Source organism: Marmota flaviventris, chromosome 5 (assembly GCF_047511675.1).
Source record: "Marmota flaviventris isolate mMarFla1 chromosome 5, mMarFla1.hap1, whole genome shotgun sequence".
Taxonomy (NCBI): domain Eukaryota; kingdom Metazoa; phylum Chordata; class Mammalia; order Rodentia; family Sciuridae; genus Marmota; species Marmota flaviventris.
In genome coordinates, this window is record NC_092502.1 from 150,314,276 (window position 1) to 150,336,642 (window position 22,367).

The following is a 22,367-nucleotide window of genomic DNA, read 5'->3' on the forward strand; positions in this document are numbered from 1 at the left end:
CTGACATTTACTGACTGCCAAGATCACTGAAAGTCAGTTAGCTTCTTTTTGGGGGTGGTGCTTTTTCTAGGGATTGAACCCAGGGCGTGACACATGTTAAACATACATTCTACCACTGAGCTATACCCCTAGGCACACAGCGTCTTTACTGAAGTGCACTGTCTTCCACAAGTAGGTATTTAATAAGTGTTTATTGAATTAAAAATAAATACATATACTTCAACTTATTCTTCTACCAAAATGTAATATGATATCTATTCTGATTACCTCTTAGGGTTTCTTTGAAGATAAATGGAATGCTTAGGAAAATTATCTGTGAGGTGATATAAGGTCCCATTTTGATATAAGTAGATAAATGTGTCAATGATAAAGTATGAGGGACTCTATGGTAAAGGTAGCAGGAGCCATATAATGGTCCCTCCAGTTGCTGGTCTTATTGGCTCCAGTGTTAGTACCTGTCCTTTTCCCTCCTCACTACCAGGTTCTAAAATTCAAAGCTCATTCTCCTAATTCATCTCTTGGGAAAAAACAAATGCTACTCAGAATGGTGGTTGTAGTGGAGAATGACACTATTTTAAAAGACCTTTGCAAATGTATAAAAATTCCTAACAGAAACCTGTTTCCTATAAAATTTAAGAGTTGCAGGATATACTTAAGAGATTTCACATGCCATAATGGAGAAAGTGAAATAGATGAAGTAAGATTAACAAAGATTTCCTTATACATTGAAAGTATTTTGTAAAAAGCTTTTGGCAAGGAAAATAGGAAAAATCTAATACGTAGACATACCCTAAATTCTAAGTGTAAAAAATAAATTCTCATAAATTTCCAGACAGTGAAAATAACAACAAAAAAATCAGCTTTTCATATTATTTTCCTATACAACAATGGAAATCAGAAGACCATGGAATATCATCTACTGTCAAGAGAAGAGGACTATGATACAACCAGTATATTCTGTATCTTCATTGCTCAGGGAAAAGGCAAATAATTTTAGATATATAAGGACTTAGGAAATAAACCTCACGTGTATCCTATTTGAGGAAAACACTAAAAAAATGGCAACTGAATGAGAATAGAGATCTCAGGAAAGAGAAGATGAGAGTAAAGGAAATGGTGGCACATACATAGATACATATATTATATATTACACAAATATAAAATATAGATTATTGTTAGGCACACTGCATTATATGAGAAATCTTTATAAACGAACCAGAATTAAACACAAACTAATACACATAATATTTAAAAAAATACAAAACAATCTCTAGGAACAGCTTAGAATGTGAAGGTTTTTAACTACTTCAATAAAGCTATGGTATTGGAAGCCTATGAATAAGAAAGCAAATGTACCCTCAAGAAAAGAGTTAGGGGGCTGGGGTTGTAGCTTAGCAGTAGAGCCCTTGCCTAGCATATGCTAGGTGCTGGGTTAGGTCCTAGGCACTGCATAAAAATATAAGCAAATAATATAGTAAAAACATACTTAAAAAAAGGGTGGGGTCAGTACCCCAGAACTTAAAAGTACAGTAGAAGTTCTAAAATGACCAACAGGACAAATGGGAATAGATAAAAATTTGAAAAAACAGAAAAAGTAAGAAAACTAAAATATATACACTGTGTTCAAACACAGTGAGATGAAAAAAAATTAAAAATGGAAAGAGTATGATCAAATGTTTCAGCGAGTACACTAATGTACCTTGGCTGAATTTCCCTAATAAAGGCTTGAGATTTTTATGTTCCACAAAAAGACAAAGTTTTCTTACATGTGATTTATAAGAAACACATCTATAATGACATAATGAAGAAAATAGAAAACAAAAACACAATCAAATGTTAAAAGGAAGCATCTATCTATCTATCTATCATCTATCTATCACAGATAGATATATCTTCTGTAACTTTTAAAGTGGTATTTACAAAGCAAAACAAAAAGGACATCTATTGAGGTGTGTGTTAGAAATTCAACTGTTAGGATATATAAACTCTCCCCTTTTTGCACCTGATTACTTTCATTGGTGTTAATTTTTCAAGAAAGAATGAACAGATAAGAAAAGATTTGTATTACCTTTGCTTTGGAGGCCTGAATGGCTTGTTTGAAGCCTGAGTTATGTTGGACATTTTTACTTTTTTGTGAGGAATAAAAAATTGGTACATAAAAAGAATTCTCCTTTGCCCCTGATGATAAGGCTTGTTGTTTTTCATTTTTTTCAAAATCAATTAAATCCCTGTAGAAATCTGTCTTCAGGTCATCTTCTTCAGTTTGTACCTGAGAAATGATCCATATGAAGTAAAGTATAACATGGGAAATGTTAAAGCTGCTTGTGAATATCAAATGCAATGATCACTCATTCATTTGTGCATTCAACGTGCATTCGTTGAAGACTCATAGAGGACAAGGAATAATGTTAGTGCTTACATTCAGGGAGTAATCATTTAGTTAGGGAGAGTGATAACCACAAACACTTAATGCAATGTGGTATGTGTTGTGCTGCCAATCAGATTCCACAGATAAATATAAGATCTAGAGGAGCAATATTTCCTGAAATGGTGCCTAAACTGGGACTTCATGATAAACAATGAAGGCTAGTTTTAGTCTGTGCCTTTGATTCAGTGTTCAGTGTAACTTAAGGTACCTTTCAGAAAAATAATAACTAGCAAAAGTGGGGAGAGATTCTGTCTGATCCTGCTTTCATTCTACCTGTGTGCTCTTTGCTTTATTGAGATCTTGAACTTCAGTACTCTACTGGCCATGTTTCTGAAATGGAAGACTGTTGATCAATTGGTTCTGCCCGGTGGGTGATTAATAGTATTACTTGGTTTGAAGTAGGAGTAAGAGGAAAAAAATACCTGGTGGGACCCACTTGAGCTAAGGGTAGAAAAGTGAATTTCTCAAGAAGAAGTAAAACTATTATGATTATGCAGGTATGAAGAGATAATAGATGAATTTCTAAAATTTCAAAATTGAAGAGTACTTCTTAATGTTAAATATACTTGTCTGATTTGCAATGGAAAAATCTTGTTTTGAAATATTTAATATTAAGTAAGAGGCACTGAGAGATAAACCACTTGTCACCATTAAATAACTTGCAAAATTAGTTAAGACAAAATAACACAGCTGCAAAAGAGTATAGTTACCAGTAAAATATAGTCAAGAGTTCAGTGTGACTTTCAGATATTGTAGTGTATGCTAATTCACATTTAAAGTGTTCACAAAGTAAAGCTCTTAGTTAATAACATAGAAATGAAATTATTTTATTTAAATATGTCATTGCTTACATTTTCTTAATATCTCTTTAAAAAACTCAGATTACAAATATTTGGTTTTACAAGTTGCTCTCAAGAAGAAAATATATGACACACCAAAGAAAAAGATGTTAGTGTGTCAACAGGGAGCACTGGGCATCTTGAACAAAAGCTCAGAGAAAATCTGACTGTATGTATTATGGTGGGGCAGGAGGGTCTACACATGAGCAGTAGTGAAAAATTAGACTGGGACATTGGAGCCAAATTTTGTATGCCCTCCAAAAGTATTTGGATTTTATTCTAAAGGCAAGAATTTGTATATTATAATATTATGAGTTCTTAATAAATATGAAGTAAATGAGTGAAATATTCAGAGTGCCCATCTTTTACAAAGATTGTGTTGCAAAGATATTGAGGAGGAAAATTAACAGAAGTCATTGATCAAACAGATGTGGGGAAGAGAAGAAGGAACAGACAGTGTAGATGATGGGTATGCTACTTTGTAAAGGGAATAGAGAAATCCAGGGCCACTTTTGAAAGGAGGTGCAAGAAATAGCAGGTAGGTGCATTAAAAAAAATGTTGTATTTTGAAAGTGAGCTTATGAGCTGGTTGTTTAGGAACTAGAAAGATTCTTCCAGTAGAATAACATTATATATAAATGTTTACTTTTTATCTCTGTCTGCAAATCCTGTTGAATATAATGCATCTTAATAGTAGTATCATTCGTCTTCCCAGAGGTATTTAAATATGACAGTAGAGCCCCACACCTTCCCAAAATTCATTTATGTATATTAGATGATTTTAAATTGAGTGTATCAAATTTTAAAATGCCTATATTTACATGTATAAGAAGGTCTCTTTAAAGGAAGGGTTGAATGACTGCTTGGTGAACGCATACTGTCAAAAACTATAATTGGATCTTTTGAAACTTTCTCCACTATGTCACATTTATATGCATGGATTTCACAATTAAAATCATGTATTTTCTGTCTCACTTAACACAAGTTAAGTAATTTGATCACCTTAGCATAAAAAGTATGGAGCATTTACATGTGAAGCACTGGGGTAGATTCTGAGAACAGGCAGTTGCAACAGGCAGTAGCTCATTGCTACTTTGAAAAACAAGCAAAAACAACCAAACCAACTAATACAATAGAAAGGAAGGTAAGCAGAATTAGTTTATCATACTTGGATTACTCCTGATTTTTCTTGGGTTCCCAACACTTTCTTATGTCTAAATGTCATTGTTATAGAAGAAAACTAGCTATGATATGAGAAAATTCGGAATAAATTGAGCCTTTTATCTATGTGAGATATGCTAGAGGTCTATGTTTATTGGAGAAAAGATGAATTTTAATCAGGGAAACCTGGACTTGGCCCTCTAATCCACTTCTTTCTATAGTTTTTTTTAAATTTAGATGTCTTAGGTTATTTTCATCTGTAAATTTACCATAACACACATAATAGGCAATTTAAAATTGTTCACTACCTTTCTATTCTGTTCATTTCTCACTAATTTTTCATTATAATTTTAGTTTATAATCATGGTGGTGGAGCTGCCACCATGATAGACTAGCATACCTTAAAGTTGACACTTTCCAGATTGGCCGGAACACGGTATGGATTACTTGCTCTACTGCTTTTGACAGTCTTACATATTCCTCCAGTGAAAGAGTTATCGAGGACTTCTCCTCTGGGCTCTCCTGCCAGAAAATGAAACCTAGAAACAAAGTAATTTTCAAAAATTCAATAGATGTAAACCAATCTTTAAAATTTACCTTGGATATATGAAAGAAATTTCTTTTCCTGAACAATTTTGACTCATGACAAACGACTGGAAGAAAAATCCATTTTTTTCTAATCCATGGTGAAGCATCCAAAGAGGGATAAAAGCCCAAACTCTGTCCCATGACTAAATAAAATTCTCTTTTTTCTAGATTTTCAATATAAAATAAAAACTGAATTCATAATTTTTTTATGCCTTAAAAAGCCAGTGCAAACTTTGTAATTAGACTATAAAATAATGAGTATCACTTGGGGCCACTCCCTTAAGTACACTACAATAAAGGAATTCTTATAGAGAGGTAGTAATGAGTTAGTAATATCAACATGGTAATGAAATTAGAATAAATTATTATTATTATCAATTGCTCATTATAATATTTAAGATTTATTTAACAAATGCTTATAGTAATTGCTTTGCAAATATTAACTCATTTAATATGTATTATAACCATATGATATACATATACATATACGATTATTACAATCATTTTACAGATGAAGAATTGAGGCACAAAGAGGTTAATTAACTCAGCACAAATTTAAGAAGTTTAACTCAATCACACATTTAAGAAGTTCTTTTTGGTAGATGAAAAACTTCTTCAAGATGCTACTAATTTTCATAGAGATTGTAATATGCATTCTGTAAATAAATAGTTTTTGTCAAAAAGTTTAGTAATGTTGTATTATGTAGTGATAAATATATCTTCTAACTGTCATGCCAAAGCCTTTAAAAATATGAATTTTCTGTTTTCAAATACATTTGATGAGATAACCTTGTATTCCACAGAGCATATAACATAGTTAGAGAATACCTTTTGGGAAATTCCATGTAGCAGAGGAATATTCCTCCCGGCCTCCCTCCTTCCTGATCCATAGGTACACCTGTCTGTTCTGGTGGTGGTGGGGTACTTGAGAGGACTCAAGAAGGTCATCTACCACCTACATGTCTATTTATTTTGTACATCTATAGTAGTAACTCAAAAGGCAAAATGAAACTAACAGATTTCACCCCTCTCAGAGGCTGCAATATTATCTTCCATAACTACCTTACAGAGGTGAGAAAAGACAGACTCACCTGGTTGGGAAGACATCAAGAAGTTAGGTCACTAGGTGAGACTTTTGTGATCTTCTATTACACATTTGGATTCAAAGTAAAAAATTCAATCAATTATTTAGACACTTATTCTAATCAACTAATAGCACCATTCTACCCAAGAAATGCAGGGATAATTTTTGAAGTTGTAAAATAATGTTAAAAATAAATTATTGGGGCTGGGGTTGTGGCTCAGTGGTAGAGCGCTTGCCTAGCATTCATGAAGCATTGGGTTCGATCCTCAGCACCACATAAAACAAATAAAGATATTGTATCCACCCAAAAACTAAAAAAAAATAAATATAAAAATAAATAAATAAATAAATAATTGGCTGATAAAAGTGCTTGTGAATTCTCAACTAATATAATCACATTGATGTAAACACACACACACACACAAAGAATTTAAAGTTCTTAAAATAAAAACTACAATGAGATATCATTTTAATCTAGTTCTAATGGCGATTATAAAAAAAGACAAAAATAACAAATGCTGGCAAGGCTATAGAGAAAGGAGAACTCATATATGTTGTTCATGGGAATGTACATTAGCACAACCACTATGAAAAACAATATGGAGGTTCCTGAAAAAACTAGAAATAGAACTATCACATCATAAATCAATCTCATTGTGGAGCATATATTTAAAGGAATTGAAATAGTGTGTCAAAGAAATACTGCAGTCACATGTTTATTGGAGTCCCATTCATAATAGCAAATATATAGAATCAACTCATGTGTCTACTGACCGATGAATGAACAAAGAAAATATGGTACATTTGCACAAGGGAATATTATTCAGCCACAAGAGTAAAATTCTGTCATTTGCAGAAACATGGGTGAAACTGGAGGCTATTATGTTAAGCAAAATAAGCAGGCACAGAAAGGCAAATGCCACGTGTTCTAATTTGTACGGGGATTGCTAAAGTTGATGTCAAAGAAGGAGAAACTAGAATAGCTGTCACCAGAGCCTAGGAGGACAGAGGGATGGAGAAAGGATGGTTAATGAGTCCAGGAGTATGGTGGTATAGAAGAAATAGCTTTTAATGTTCTATAACACAATATGGTAACTATGGTTCGCAACAACTAATTGAATATTTCAAAATAGTAGAGAAGATTTTGAGTGTTCCAAGCCTAAAAAAATGTTATATGTCTGAGATGATAGACAGGCCAATTACCCAGATCTGATTAATACACAGTGTATGTGTGTACTGAAATTCCACAATAAACATCATAAATAAGCAGAATTACTATTCAAAATATTGAATATTAAAAAAATCAAATATATTTCTATATAATAGTGATGAACATGCCAATAATAAAATTAAGAAAAAAAATCTATTTATAATAGTATCTAAAAGAAATAAAATCCTAGGGATGTATTTTTAAAATGTAACCTAAAATCTATGTACTTAAAAGTATGAAAAACTGTTGAAAGATACTAAATAGGATTCCAATAAATAGAAAGACATTGCATATTCATGGGATAAACGATTTTAGTTAAAATGGAGGTTCTTCCCATATTGACTTACAGATTCAAAATATTACCTATCAAAATCCAAATTGCCTTTATTTTCTAAAAATTGATAAGCTAATCTTAAAATTCAACTGAAAATATAGGAGATCCAGGAAAGCCAAAACAATCTTGAGAAAGAAGGACAAATTTTGAGGAAACACATTTCCTGGTAGAAAGATTGCTTTAAAGCCAGAGTAATCATGAGAGTGTGGTACTAGCGTAAAGACAGACATATTAATCAATGGGGAAGAATTAAGAGTCCAGAAATAAATCCACATGTTTAGTCAGTTGATTTTCAACAAGAGTGCCAAGAAAACTTGATGAGGTGAAACTGATTTTTAACAAAGAGTGGTGGGACAGCTTGAAAGTCATATCAAGTAATAAATGAAGTTGGAACCCTTTCTCATATGATATGGAAAATTCATTCAAACTAGACCAGAAACTTAAATTTTAGAGTTAAAGCTACAGAATTCTTAGAAGTAAACATAGGATTAAATCTTTGTGAATTTAGATTGAAGAAGGCCTTCTCAGATATGACACCAAATGCACATACTACAAAAGAAGAAATTAATATATTGAACTTTATCAGAATTGAACGTTTTTGTGCTCCAAAGACACCTTTAAGAAAGTGAAAAGACAACTCACAGTGGGAGAAAGTATTTGTAAATCATATGTCTGCTGAGTATCTTGTATTCAAAATAGATAAAATCTCTTAGAAACCAATAATAAAAAAATCAAATTATTCAGTTAAAAATTGGGTAAGGGATCAGAAAACTGAATATTTCTTTAAAGAAGACATGTAAATTGCCAAAGAGTACATGAAAAGATGCTCAATGTTATTAGTTATTCAAGAAATACAAATCAAAACCACAATGTGAGGTAGCATTTCACAGCATTTTGATTACATGGCTGTAATCAAAAAGATGGATGAAAACAAACTGTGGTGGAGATTTGGAGAAATAGATTTCAATCAAGCATAACTAGTGTGAATGTAAAATGATGCAACCATTTTGGAAAACAGGTGCAGAGGGTTTTTTTTAGGGGCACGTGTGTGTGGACGAATACAGGTATGAAAATATTCTAAAATAATATTGTGATAGTTACATATGTCTTTGATTACACTAAGCACTATTGAATTTTATACTTTAAGTGGCTGAATTGTATAATATGTGCATTATAAATTAATTTTTTTTTAAAAAAAGGAACAATTCTTTTGTGTTCTTCAAGATGCACCTCACAATTCAGGAACTGCAAGCACAACATGAGATGTGCTTCCATTCATATTTGAATTTCTATCACTGGGTATTTGAAGGAGAAAGTATGAGAAGTTGATCTGGGAAGAACTTTCCAAACTGCTTAAATTCACATGACAGACACAAGTGTGCTTGAGACTCATTTTTTGCATTTTCTAAGTTAAGAGGAATTGATGTGGAAAAAAGAACTCTTGGTCTTATAAGACCTCATACTATGCACTTCTGTTTGTTATTTGAGGAAAGTGGCTCCCAGGTTGGGGGGAATCTATGAAGCTAGCAGCCACCTGCAGAGAGTCTGGAGATAGGATTCTGATGAAGGAGGCTCCATCAGGGCCTGCCCACGGAATCTTTGGGGAGCTAACTATGGAACAGTTTTTAGCTTCACTCTTGCCCTCCCCTCTGAGATGTTTATGTTGACTTTAAATATTTTCATGTTTCAAATACATAGTGATATGTAATACCTTTTCTTTCTCAAGTGCTTTAATTTTCTTTGCCTGTTTACTTTGTAACTTTTTTAGTTTTTATTTTTGTCTGAGCTGGGGATTGAATTCAGGGCCTTACAAATGTTAGGCAAGGGTTCTACTACTAATTAAAAATATATAAACTAAAAATTATACATATATAAACATGCATATTTACACATACACATACACACGAATATGTGTACATTTATATTTGCACCTTGAATGAGCCTGATAAAAAAACAAACAGCATACTATTATTGCCAGATTCTTAATTCAGATGTAGGACCTGGTGACTAATGTTGGCAATGTAGGGATTTTGGTATATTTTGTTAAAATTTTTCTTGGAGTGATGTCATTGTATAAAAGGAACAGCCACCTTAGGATATCTTTTGTGGATTGAAATGTGCGGGGGCAGGGCAGGAGAGGAGGCAAAGATTCTAAGGCCAGCAGATGAGAAAGAAATTACAGTTAAGCAACTCTTAATTCTCAGTCCCTGCAGAGCAAGGAGAGGACTGGCTGTCCCTGAGCCAGCAGTTTTTGCTCATTTCTGAGAATCCTTGGGACAACTTCTCAGGTTGGCAGAAGGCCACACAGTCCTCCTGCCAAAGTACACATAGCATGTGGTCCTTCCCATCTGTAACTGCAGAGTCTAGACCCACAGAACAAGAGGTAAGTTTGTAATGTCTCCTTTCACCAGTAAGAATATTAGAAAATGTGATTATTAGTAGGAGTTTTTGGCTGAGGATTTCTTCCAGAGAAAGGAAAAGAAGGAAATCATTTCTACACATTGATTAAAAAAAAAAAAAGGTATGTTGAAGTGCTCTCAGTGAATTCAGCAGTAATTAGAAACTCTTAGAATAGAAACTCAAATCAGTTTGTAACCTTCCAAAATACAGATGAGAAAACTGAGGCCCAGAGATGTTAAGTAACTTGGCTGTAATGTAGTGAGTTACTGGAGCACCAGGCCTACAACCCAGCTCCTCTTACTTCCATACTAATATCTTTCCTTTACTGGTGCCTCTGAGTTTGGTCAATGGCTTCCGGCTTTTATTCTAAATCAAATGAGGTTGTATTTACAATTGTGGCTGTTTGTTCTTCAGGTCTCAAGATTTCATATTATGCAACTCTGGCAACATAAGTGAAGACTTAAATTTTTAAAGTCCAGTATGAAGCAATAGATGCTGATAGCAGCCTGCCCGCCCTCAGCCCAAATGGAAAGGGGGAATGGAGGGCACTGGAGACTGGCCTTACTGATTTTTTTTTTTTTTTTTTTAATGATTCAAACGAAGGCTCAACTCTTCTGTTTCCCCTGATTTCTCTATTATCTCCTAAACTATCCCAAAGTACTGGCTCAGCCTAATGAATTTGGAAATTCTTGCTAAACTCCCAATGCCCTTCATGACTGAATATTCCTGAAACAGGAAAATTAGAATTTCTGGGCTCTATTCAAACACAGGGCTGTGTGGTCTCTTGAGGATTTTCCCAGTATTTTTCTGTCTTTAAGCAGATTTTTTCCTGAATCAGCATGAAATGAAAGAAATAATAACCTGAATTTTGAAGTCTGGATTTGAATCCTGTTTTCACCATTTACTACTTGGTAGATTTGAAACATTACCATATGGTCTCAACTTCTGTCTTTAGACTATATTGGCCTATCTACGTATCCCTAGTCATATTCATAAAAATTTTACTTTTACTTTTTTTTCTTTCATATTTTCTATGTTTCCCCAACTCCTTTCTTTCTGCCTTTGTCTCCTATTATTGACTCTTGGGCTTGCTTCTTATACCAAAGGACTGACTATACTTCTCTCCTAATTATGAGTGAGTGACCTCAACATACTCACTCATAATTCTGCAATCTCATCATGGTGAACCTGCTGTAGAGATCATGTTCCATAGAAATAGAATTTCCAATAGGTTCAGAATTTTCTTTTCATTCAGACTTTTCTGATACCCTCCTTCTCAATTTACTCCTAGTATTTTTAAGTGGTTACTTATCTATTCAAGACCTAGTCTGAAGATTCCATGCTGGTGACTCCTAGACTGGCTTGTCTCCAGCTAATCTACCTGATCCATAACAGGGCTTTCAGAGACATGTGTGTGAATTAGAACAAGAAAAAGAACCCATAACATTTCCAAATTATTTTATACCCTAGCAGTAAGGATTGGGACCACATGCTGCCTGAACATGATAGATAACACAGTATCAGACGGGGCTGGTGGAAGTTGTAAGAAGTTAATGAGGAAGATGGCTAATGATGTGGCTCACTGTTGCACTGCTGCCTGTAGCTCACTTGTTCTGAGATACCTTTCCCCCAAATGATAAAAAAATGTTACATACCCAGCGCCCATCAACTCTACACTGGGGATGGGATTATACTTCCGTGGGCATACCGCCTTTGTTATTCCACAGTCCCTTTCATCTGAATTATCTCCACAGTCATTTTCTCCATTGCATTCTAACTTGCTGGCAATACATCGCCCTGGTCAAGGAAAGCACACAACAGTGTTGTAACACGTTCACATTTAAGAAAGTGTGTATTAAGTTGAGACACAAACATTTTACATTTCAAGGGAAGGGTGACAGAAGTTTTTATTACTTTTCATAACAGTTTAGTACGTATGGAAAGGGAGTGATATACTGATATTTTCCCTTAGATTTTGAGTCTATACGAGTCTCCATAGAATGATTTAGTTGCCAACAGTTCTCATTATTTTTAAAAAGAAAAGTAATTCTGCAGTCTCATCATGGTGAACCTGCTGTAGAGATCATGCTCTATAGAAATAGAATTTCCCGTAGGTTCAGAATTTTCTTTTCATTCAGATGGTAAAGCTGGGCCCCTGGTTTTTTGTTTCTTTTCTTTTAGTATCCAGGGGTATTTTACCATTAAGCCACATCCTCAGCCCTTTTTATTAATTTTGAGACAGGGTTTCACCAAGTTACTTAGTGCCTTGCTAATCTTCTGAGGCTGACCTTGAACTTGCTATTCTTCTGCCTCAGTCTCCCAAGTTGCTGAGATTACAGGTGTGCACCACCACATCTGGCTTGAGTCTTTCTTTTTATTGAAAAAAATATTATTTTACACACACACATGCACTCACTCATTCACTCTACTGGTACCAAGAATAACATGGCTGAATCTCTAAAGATTTATGTTGAGCAAAAGAAGGCACACATAAGAGTCAAGCTGTATAATTCCCGTATGATTTTCAAGAACAAGAATAAGGTGGGGCATTGACTAGAAGGAAGAGGGGAACTTTGTGAGCATATGGAAACTTTCAAAATCTTCACTGGGGGTTGTTTATATGGTCGTAAACAAATGTGTGCACATTTGTTAAAATCAAACTGCACACTTGGGATCTGTGTGTTTTAAATAAGTCACTATTTCACTGTAAATTGTTATTTATTTGATAAAATAGACTTGCTGTATATTTTCCTAGATATAATTACTGTATATAATTGTTTTTATACATGTAACTTATCATCTGAAATTATATTTTTGGACAATTTAAGTGCCATGGTAACAAAGTAAGTGCTGAGGCAGCAAGTTATCTGAGTGAGTTTGACAAATAATACAAACTCCATGAACTCAGATAATTCCCTTCCCTTTTTGTCTTGCTGACTTTCATAAAGATCCTTGAAATCAGTGAGTAACTGCATATTGTGCAAATTAAAATGCCTTGGCTACAATGATGGATAAACCCCTTTCCTATCCTTTAGTCTCTTGCTTTGTGTACCATTGTTACTGGTATCACTGGCAAAAATTAAATGCCTTACTCATGATTATCTGGTTGACTAGTTTAAATGGTGATTGGAATCTCACTATAGCTATGCATTACTCTTTTGACTAAAATGGTTAGGGAAATTGGGTATTCTGTTCAATCAAATTTTTGAAATATTTTTCCTTATTTTACTAGCATGATATATTGAGGTCTAATTGATTTATATGTTGTTAGAGCCAGTTTTCTGAAGATTTTTTTTATCCACAATCAAGAGGGATATTGTTTTATAATTTTCTTATGACACTTCTGCTTGGCATAGTAGTATGAATTGGGATGTGTTCCTGTCTCTTTAAAAAACATTTTTAGTTGTACATTATAGCTACACATAATAGTGGGTTCATTTTGATATAATAATATATGCATGAAATGTTGCTGCATTTCAGTTCCCAGTGCCTCCTTTTTCCCCTCCCCTTTTCCAACTTCCTATTCCTCATCCTCTACTCCGCTGTTCTCCCATTTATTTATTATGTATTTATTTATTTTTAATTGGTGATTTACAGATATACATAAAGGTGGAATTTACTGTTATATTAATATATGTACAGAGTACAATTTGGCCAGTTTTGTTCTGCAGAGTCTCTCTTTTCCCACTGTTTCTTCCTCCCCCTTAACCCACTTCCTCGACTCCTTTGATCTTCCTTCTATTTTAATGGGATTCCTTGAGCATCTTTTCCCCCTCATTTTGGTCTAGCTTCTACACAGGAGAGAAAATATCTGGACCCTTACCTTTTGGGCCTGCCTTATTTTACTTAGCATGATATTCTCCAGTTTCATCCATTTACAAGAAAATGCCACAATTTCATTCTTTATGGATGAATAAAACTGCATTTTGAATATATACCACATTTTCTTATTTTCTTTATCCATTTATCTGTTGATGGGCACGTGGGCTGGTTCCATGACTGGGCTATTGTGATCTGAGCTGCTATAAACATTGGTATGCCTATAGCCTATATCACTATAGTATTCTGGGTTTAGGTTTTTTTTTTTTATAAATACCAAGGAATGGGATAGCTGGGGTTCCTCAAAAAACACTTAGTTTCAAGTCTTTTATTTAATAATCTTCACATAAAAAGTAGGGTGTAATGAAAATAATTATCTTCCTTTGATTATTCAAGATCTTGCATTGTGTCCAGACCATTATTATAATTATACCTGCAAGAAGCACAATCATACAAAAATGAAAATGTAGATGAAACTGAATTTCTGTCAATCTCAAGCTATAACCTGGAAGAGGCGTCTAAAAAGCACACACACACACACACACACACACACACACAACAATGTATCTTTAATTTGCTTTAAAGGAAAGAACAGAATGGATGATTTAATTTGAAACAGAGATGATTCCATTTGAAAAATGAATCTACATTGCATTTAAAATTTTTTGATCCTGGCACTTACAAATTTAAGAAGAATCTAATTTTTGGTATAGTTTCACCTTATAAAAGTATGATATTTTATTAAGAAGAAGTCAGGATACTCATGCAGGTTATGTTTGTTATTAGCCTAGCTTTGTACTTAGGGCATAGGATACAGGAGAATACAAGCAAATCTATTCATTTGATATTGAAAGGGGCCAATTATCAAGTATAGGAATGAAAGAAAGATGATACCTTGATGAGGACCACAACCAAGTCAAGATGGCGCCTGGCAGTATGCTAGGAGGAGTGGTTTCTGAGTAACGCCAGCGAGCCATTAAGATGATAGAGATTCCTTAATGACTGACTACTGTGTCTAGGTTATGTCAATTAAGTTAAGCTGTGTGTAATCATTGGATTCCTTATTGGTTGACTGCTGTATTTAGTTTATGTTAATTAAGATAAGCTGTGTGTAATTAGTTATGTATATATACCTCTGCTGTCCTGCAATAAAGCGGCTCCCACTGTATCAATCTTCACAAGTTGCTTGTCACCCCTCGGTTAGTTTGCCCAGCCAGACTGCAGCAATACCTCTTGAGTGATGTTTAGGAATATGTGACGGCAGTAATATAGTCTTAGTGGGACATAGCTGAGAATGAAACTCAGTGGAATACAACACAGAAAGGAACCGATATTCTAAGTCACAAATATATCTTATAGGCAGGGAAAGACGAAGGGCAGTTTTAATATTACAGGATTCATAGAGTTAGTATATTTTAGCTAGCACATGCACATACAGCCTTCTTAATATGTGAGAATTAGGTTTCAAGACTCTGTGCTAATGCCTGAAATTTCTGATAGTGTCAAATCCTATATATTAACTATGATAGTGTCAAATCCTATACATTAACTAAAGTGCCTTTTACATCTTAACTAAACAGCTAACACACACTGTGACGATAACTTTGGCAATTTGAGGTCTGAAAGCCAAATCAGCACACGTTTCTTTTTCCTGCTTCATAATTTGATCATAATTTATCCTAGATCTTAGCGACCTCAGCTTACTATTTTAAAATGTTCTTTAAGTCAGGAACTTTTGCCTTTTCACTTAAAGGAAGCCCTTTATGGTTTCTCTTTGACATATCTGAATTTCCACCACTACTGTAGAGCTTTGGAGTACATTATTAATGATTTAGTAAACACAAGCATTTCCATGAGTTGGTAGTTGATCTGATAACTGAAAGTAATGGGTGGGTAGTGTATACAGTGTGAATATACTAGACAGAGGGAAGATTCATGTCCCGGACAGGACAAAATGTAATGGCACAAGATTTCATCACTCTATTCAGAATAAAATGTAATTGTGCAATTTAAAATTTAAAAATTGTTTATTTCTTTAATTTTTCCTTTAGTATTTTTGGACTGTGGTTGACCATGGGAAATTAAAACCATGAAAGTGAAACTGTGGATAGGGGGTGATTACTGTATATACTGACCCTTGGAAATATGCAATCTTTTAGATGTTGTTCAGGTGTTTCCTGCCTACTTGAACTGATTTCTGTTACTGCAATACCAGGGTTGTTTTATTTTGTTCTGTTTTATCAATAGCTATGAACGTATTGCTGGTCAATCGAAAACCCGCTATACTTGCACTGTTTTTTTTTTTTTTTGATCAGTTGCAAATTCTCTAGTCTTTGATGCTTAAAATTAGGGCTTTGAGAGAGAAGTGCTCACAGGGCATGGGAATTAGTCTTATGAAGAATTCTCAAAATCCATGTGTACATTAAAATAATATATTTAATCTTGGGGACTCATGGGATAGTCTGTACAGTGATAATGAGGGAGGAAATAAAACAAGGTGAGTCTGTTTAATATAGAGTATTAGTTTTAACTAATTCTTGTTAAGTGAGGGCCAAATAACATCCCAAGTCAGGCAAACAATTGTCCATCCAAACCCTCATTCTCATTCCCAGTGGCATTAGTGGGTTTTTAAAAGGACCATACAACAGCATATCACCTACAATGGAATAGTTAAAGACAAAAAGCCATGGAATCCCTAAATCAGAAAGGATATCAACCATACTTGTGCTGAGAGCTAACCAGTCAGTGGCTGGACTGTGGGGACATCTAAAAGTTCTGGGTAAATGGGTCTGGGCAGCAGGGAGCTCTGGGTATTATCTGCTTACCAAATACTACAGACATGCAATAATGCAGGGTTTGGAGTTGTGTGTGTATATTTGTGTGTGTGTATGTGTGTGTGTATGTGTGTGTTTTCCATCAAAAATGTCTATGGACATATAACTGGTGAATTGGAAACTAGCTGTACTTATACGGCTAACTTTTCTGAAATCAGTCATTGTGTCCTGGTGATTCATGGATAAATCAAAAGCCGTCTCAAGCTTGTGAATATTTTTGGCTTATTCAAAACTCTTTTGTAATGAATTTCATAACATCTACTGTAATAAAGGAGCCTTTCCTGGTTATTTGTTGCAAAAACCATCTTTACAGCTTCAAATAATTGTACTTCAGTTCTAAATCTTGATTTTAACTCAATTTGTTGCATCATCCCAAAATGTGGGATGATCTGGAAACATGTATGAAAGTTTCAATATGGTACATGATGTACAATATAATTATTGGGGCTGGGATTGTGGTTCAGTGGTAGAGCGCTTGCCTAGCAAGTGTGAGGCAGTGGGTTCCATCCTCAGCAACACATAAAAATAAATAAATAAATAAAATAAAGGCATTGTGTCCATCTACAACTAAAAAATTAAAAAGATAACATAATTATTCTATCATTATTGTATAACTATAGTTTAATTTAATAATATATATAAACTAGATTATTATTTCCAAACTATTTTAATGCAACTGTGCCAATTTCACCGAAATATTCACGCAGTTGAAACCTGGTTAATATTCTGGATGTAATGCTTTCATCTGTATCACCCTCAGCCATTGTCATTAAAATTTTGTTTGTTTTTTCTCTTCAAGTCAATTTGTGACATGACCTTATTCATGTAGACATGATGTATATTTCCCTACCCAAATCCCACTCTCATTTCCCAGAATTGGGGTAGCATAAAGGGAAAGTGTGACATCAGAATTTCTGCCTGACATCCAGAAATGTTGGCAAAGCTAAAGGCAAGAGGCAGGGACTATTAAGCAGGCGGTGGGGGTTGTGGGGGGAGGGTTAGTTCCAAGCTCTTGGGTAAATTTTCTAAGGAACTTGAAATTTGCTATCTTGTTATAAATACTTTACTTTTCAGTAGATCCCAGAGTACATAGAAATGATATAGAGTTCATTCATCTGATATTTAATTTAGTTGTAACTTCACATTGACTGTTTAGACAGGAGGTCAGTGAATGAGGGCTCATGTGCTAACACTGACCTGTTTCTGTATAAAATTTTAATGGAGCATGGCCATGCTCATTTGTTTATATACTGTCAAGGACAGCTTTGGTGCTACAGTGCCAGAGCAGAGGGGTAGCAAGATAGACCATATGGCCTACAAAAGCTAAAATATTTGCCATCTGGTCCTTTACTGAAAAGTTTGCAGAAATCTGATGTAGAATATTCAAAATGGTAACCATTAAAGAGCTGTTAATTAACAAAAGAATACATAAGATTAATATAGTCCAGATTTGATTATAATATGATACTTAGATATCAGATTTCATGCATGTGAAGAGGATTGGACTTATAGATAATGCTACCATCATTCAAATCATTTTCATCTTGTCTTCTGGAATTTCCTTTGAGTCAATCTAGAAAATTTGTTACATCATTTCAAGTCATCCCTCTAACATATTTCAATATTATTGTCTTAATAAACTATTAATATTTTTAATCTGTTACCTCTTTTCAATTATTCTTATATATAGTCGTGTTTATTAATAGCCAATTTTTTAAAAAATGTGCCTTTATTTTTTTCCCATTCTTTTCTCTGTAGGGGCCTTAGCACTACTACTTGGTAAACAAGTAGTCAGTTGTACTAGCTTTGATTTAGTCAGGTCATTTTTTTTATGGTGACTGAACATTTTACAAAAGTACATTACCACTGTCACAGCGGAATTTATTCTTGCAGTCAGTCTCTTCAATTTGGCAGAGCTTAGATGGAATGCATGGTTGGAAGGTCACCAGGGGCTCTGTACATGGTTGTCCCTCAAATTGACTAGGACGCAAGACAGATCTAACTTTAGTCTAAAAGGAAAGGAGAAAACTGTAAGTAACTTCAAGGCAGGGCGAAGGTCAAAATGCATCTAAATGCATTTCCAATTACAGTGGTGATTCTTCCTGTGGTGGTGTTTCTTAAGTTTTATTAGCAATTCCTGCAGTTTCATTATTGTGCATATTTAGGGAAACCACTACCTTCTTGGACCTCAGTTTCCCGACGTGTAAAATGTAGAAGTGGGGCAAAATGATTTCTAAAGCTTCCTTTGAGTCTGAAATAATAATTCTAAATTGCATCAACATCAAATGTTTACTGAGCATCTCTTGAGCACAGTAAATTCTTCCAAGCAATAACAATAGTCCTTCTATATCTCAAAGACTTTGTGAGGTGAGAGATATGAAAGGATTTTGAGGTTCTTTTTGCATAAGGAAGTCACCATGGAAACTAAGGTTGACACAATCTCCACACTTTAAAAGGATTTTAAATGGTGAGTAGTAAAATGGAGAGTCAGGGAAGGATAGAAATATGACAAGACTAACAAGTATTGACTTTGACAATGGAAAAGTTCAAGTTCAAAATGTAGCTGCTTCATTAATTAATGGTATATATTCTTGGGCAACTTATTTAACCCTTAATGAGCTATAACTTACTCTTCTATAAAATGGGTAGAAAAATATTATGTGATGTGAAGTTTGAATAAAGTGGTACATGTAAGGGACCCAGAATAGTTTTTCTCAGAGAATGTGTGCTCCATACATGAGTTTCATTTTCTTCTCTAAAATGTGCATACTCAGCACACATGACCCTGACTGGGTTCACATGGGTCAATGCCCTTACAGGAATGAGCATGAGGTGGGTAAATATTGCAGCTGGGAACAATAAACATAATGGGGGACTTTCCTACGGGGAGAGGTGATTTAGAGGTAGAGCAAAAAGTCAGGCTTTTGATTCATTCCTCTCACCTCTGGTTAGTTTGAAGCATTGGATTGGAATCTGTACCTGATTTCTCTTTCAAAATTCTCAGAAGGCAAAGGCAGTGCAATTCAGATATGCATAAAAATAAGAGCAATCCTGGAAGTGGAATTTCCTTTTGGTATTCATAAGACAGCAAGGCATATAAAGTGAATCCCTTCTTCCACCCCCTCCAAAAATAAACTGCTAAATGAAAAAATTCTCCCAGGGGTAGTGGAACAGTTTATTTTTAGAATCTGAAGCAATTTAGTATTTCTATGTTGTTAAACCTATCAGGGATCAGAGAACTACTGGGGTTGTGATTCAGATATCCTGGGTGAGTCTATGCGTTACTTACTTGTTTATGAATACATGGGTCACAGTCTGACCACGGCCCATAATCTCCCAAGAGGCAGTTGATAGGACATGTTTGCAAGTTACATAGCCTGGTCTCCTCTTTGGTACAAAGCTGGTCACATGAGTTATCCCAATAGTAATTATTTACTACTATTTGTCTGCAACAATAAGGAAAAAATTGGCTTAGAGTTATTCACTTTGGCTCTAACTCTGTAAAAAAAAATGTCATTGAACATTACAGAGAATAAAAGAAGAGCAAGTTTTCATGGGAATTTGGGCAGGTTGGCATATTTACGGTTTACACACTAGGAACTCAGATCAGCTCCAGAATTTTTGAGGCCCAGTACAAAATGAAAAAAAAAAAAAAAAAAAAAAGAGAGAGAGAGAGATATCTTGTTCCAACGCAAAGAATTTCAAGACAGTGATGACAGATCACGTAGCCAAGCATGAAGCCATTCTAAGCTTGGGGGTCTGTGCCACTGTATTGGTCACATTCATGAAGCTGGTCTGATAGATCTCCTGGAAAGGACCGGAAGGAAAAGAAAAGAAAGAAGACAGGAAAGAAAATCTCTGTAAATTTCTTAAAAGGTGAAAACAAACTGTGTAAGTACAATGATTCAGACAGGGTCAGGATAATGTGAGGCTGAAGATCTAAATACAAAGTGACAGGAGAGACATCTTGATTAATGTATGTGAATTCCCCAGATAGAAGACGTAAGGTATTCAGAGGGAATGACAAAATTAGAGCTGAAAGAGAGAGTGAGAAGCTTGTATGACCATCCAGGAAGGAGTGTGTGATTGAGAGGCATGGCATATATTGTACTTTATTGGGTAGGTAGAGAGGTCCTGAAGGACTCTTGAGTAGAAGAGTATTATAAGCAAATCTTTTTTCATACACTTAGTGAATGATTTATTGGAAGTCAACTGGTACTTTTCATGAGATTCACACTACATATGTATAAATAGCTTTCTAAAATAAGTCTGTAAAATGTGTTATAATAGTTAAAACAGATTAACCATATGCCCTTCTCTCTCAAGTCATGTGAGCATCTCCATGGTACAGAAACATTTAACAGAGTTACAGAAATTATGAGGGGTGGGTAATATGAATTGGTGAAAAGACTAAATACTACATCCTATCAAGTAACAGTTTTCTTGCCATCTTGTGTATGCCAACAATCAGTGCTGCTCAACTGAGGTCCTGTTAAGCTCAGTTTAATGAGTAGAAAATTCTTTGTAATTAACTTACTCACTGTAAGCAAGCAGAGTTATATGTTGTTTGAAAAAAGCTTGCGAAGCAATTCTGAGTAAGTCAGTCAACTGAAGATATCACACAGATTCTTAATTAACTTTTTTGGTGTCCTTTGTTTTTATAGAGAGAACAAAAGTAGGCTTTGCTCACAATTCACAATAGCCAAACTGTAGAACCAGCCTAAGTGTCCATCAACAGATGAATGAATAAGGAAAATGTTGTATATACATGATGGGAGCTTTATTCAGCCACAAAGGAAAACGAAATGATGTCATTTACAGGAGGGTGGATGAAAGTTGAAAACATTATGTTAAGCAAAATAAGCTAAAACTAGAAAGTCGGGGGGTTGTTATGTTTTCTGTCATATATGGAAGCTAGAGAAGAAAAGGTGAAGAAAGGTTTTAGGAGGGGTTTCATGAAAATTGAAGGGAGATCAATAGAATAGAAGAAAAGAACCAAGAGAAGGGAGGAGGGAGGGAAAGGGGAAGAAATGGGGTGCGATGTTGGGCCAAATTATATTGTTACATTGTGTGCATTTACGAACATGTAAACAACAAATCCCGCCATTATGAAAAACTATAATGCGTTAATAAAAATATGGAAGAATAAAAACAAGTACAAATAAAAATATGAAAAAAGTAGGCTTTGTTTTAACTTTATGTGCAAAAGATTTCAAATTCCATTCAAATTTATTAGCTCTTGTTTGAGATATATTTTTCCCTATATCTTAGTGTGGCACCTCTGATACTGTTCTCTCCATCCTCAAGGTCTCCCAGGACATAAAAACTACATAACTCACACCTACCTCTGCCTTCTCTGGGTTCCAGAATTGCAGGTTTTTGAGCAACTGGACCACTGAGTCCATGGGTAGTGATCACAGAAGCAGCATTGCGCTCTGTCAATCAGCGCAGTCAGCAGGATGAAATAGAAGATGAAGTGTCTGGCCATGTCTTGAGAACCTCCAGGCCCTGAGGTGGAATAATGTAATACATATTCAATATTTGTTGGGGATAACACTACAAGTCATTCTAAGTCACAGACTCAAATGTAATTTTAGGAAACATTTGCATTTTCTACCTTCCTTAAGGCAAGTGAACATACAAATTCATGTGCTTATGAGTACAAGTTTG

General features: G+C 34.7%; 1 protein-coding gene across 2 annotated transcripts in view; it reads right to left on the reverse strand.

Moving 5' to 3' along the window:
* The window catches only part of C6 (complement C6), a 76,021-nt gene that overhangs the window by 38,181 nt on the left and 15,473 nt on the right, over positions 1-22,367 (reverse strand). The window contains exons 2-7 of one of the 2 annotated variants that reach the window (XM_027936268.3): positions 22,043-22,205; positions 19,987-20,143; positions 18,562-18,706; positions 11,700-11,841; positions 4,829-4,967; positions 2,069-2,269 (exon numbers count right to left, since the gene is read on the reverse strand). In XM_027936268.3, coding sequence (XP_027792069.2) covers positions 2,069-2,269; positions 4,829-4,967; positions 11,700-11,841; positions 18,562-18,706; positions 19,987-20,143; positions 22,043-22,185 — 927 coding nt within the window. In that variant the 5' untranslated portion in view covers positions 22,186-22,205. The remainder of the gene's footprint in view (positions 1-2,068; positions 2,270-4,828; positions 4,968-11,699; positions 11,842-18,561; positions 18,707-19,986; positions 20,144-22,042; positions 22,206-22,367) is intronic. The other variant, XM_071611890.1, reaches the window with a different exon arrangement.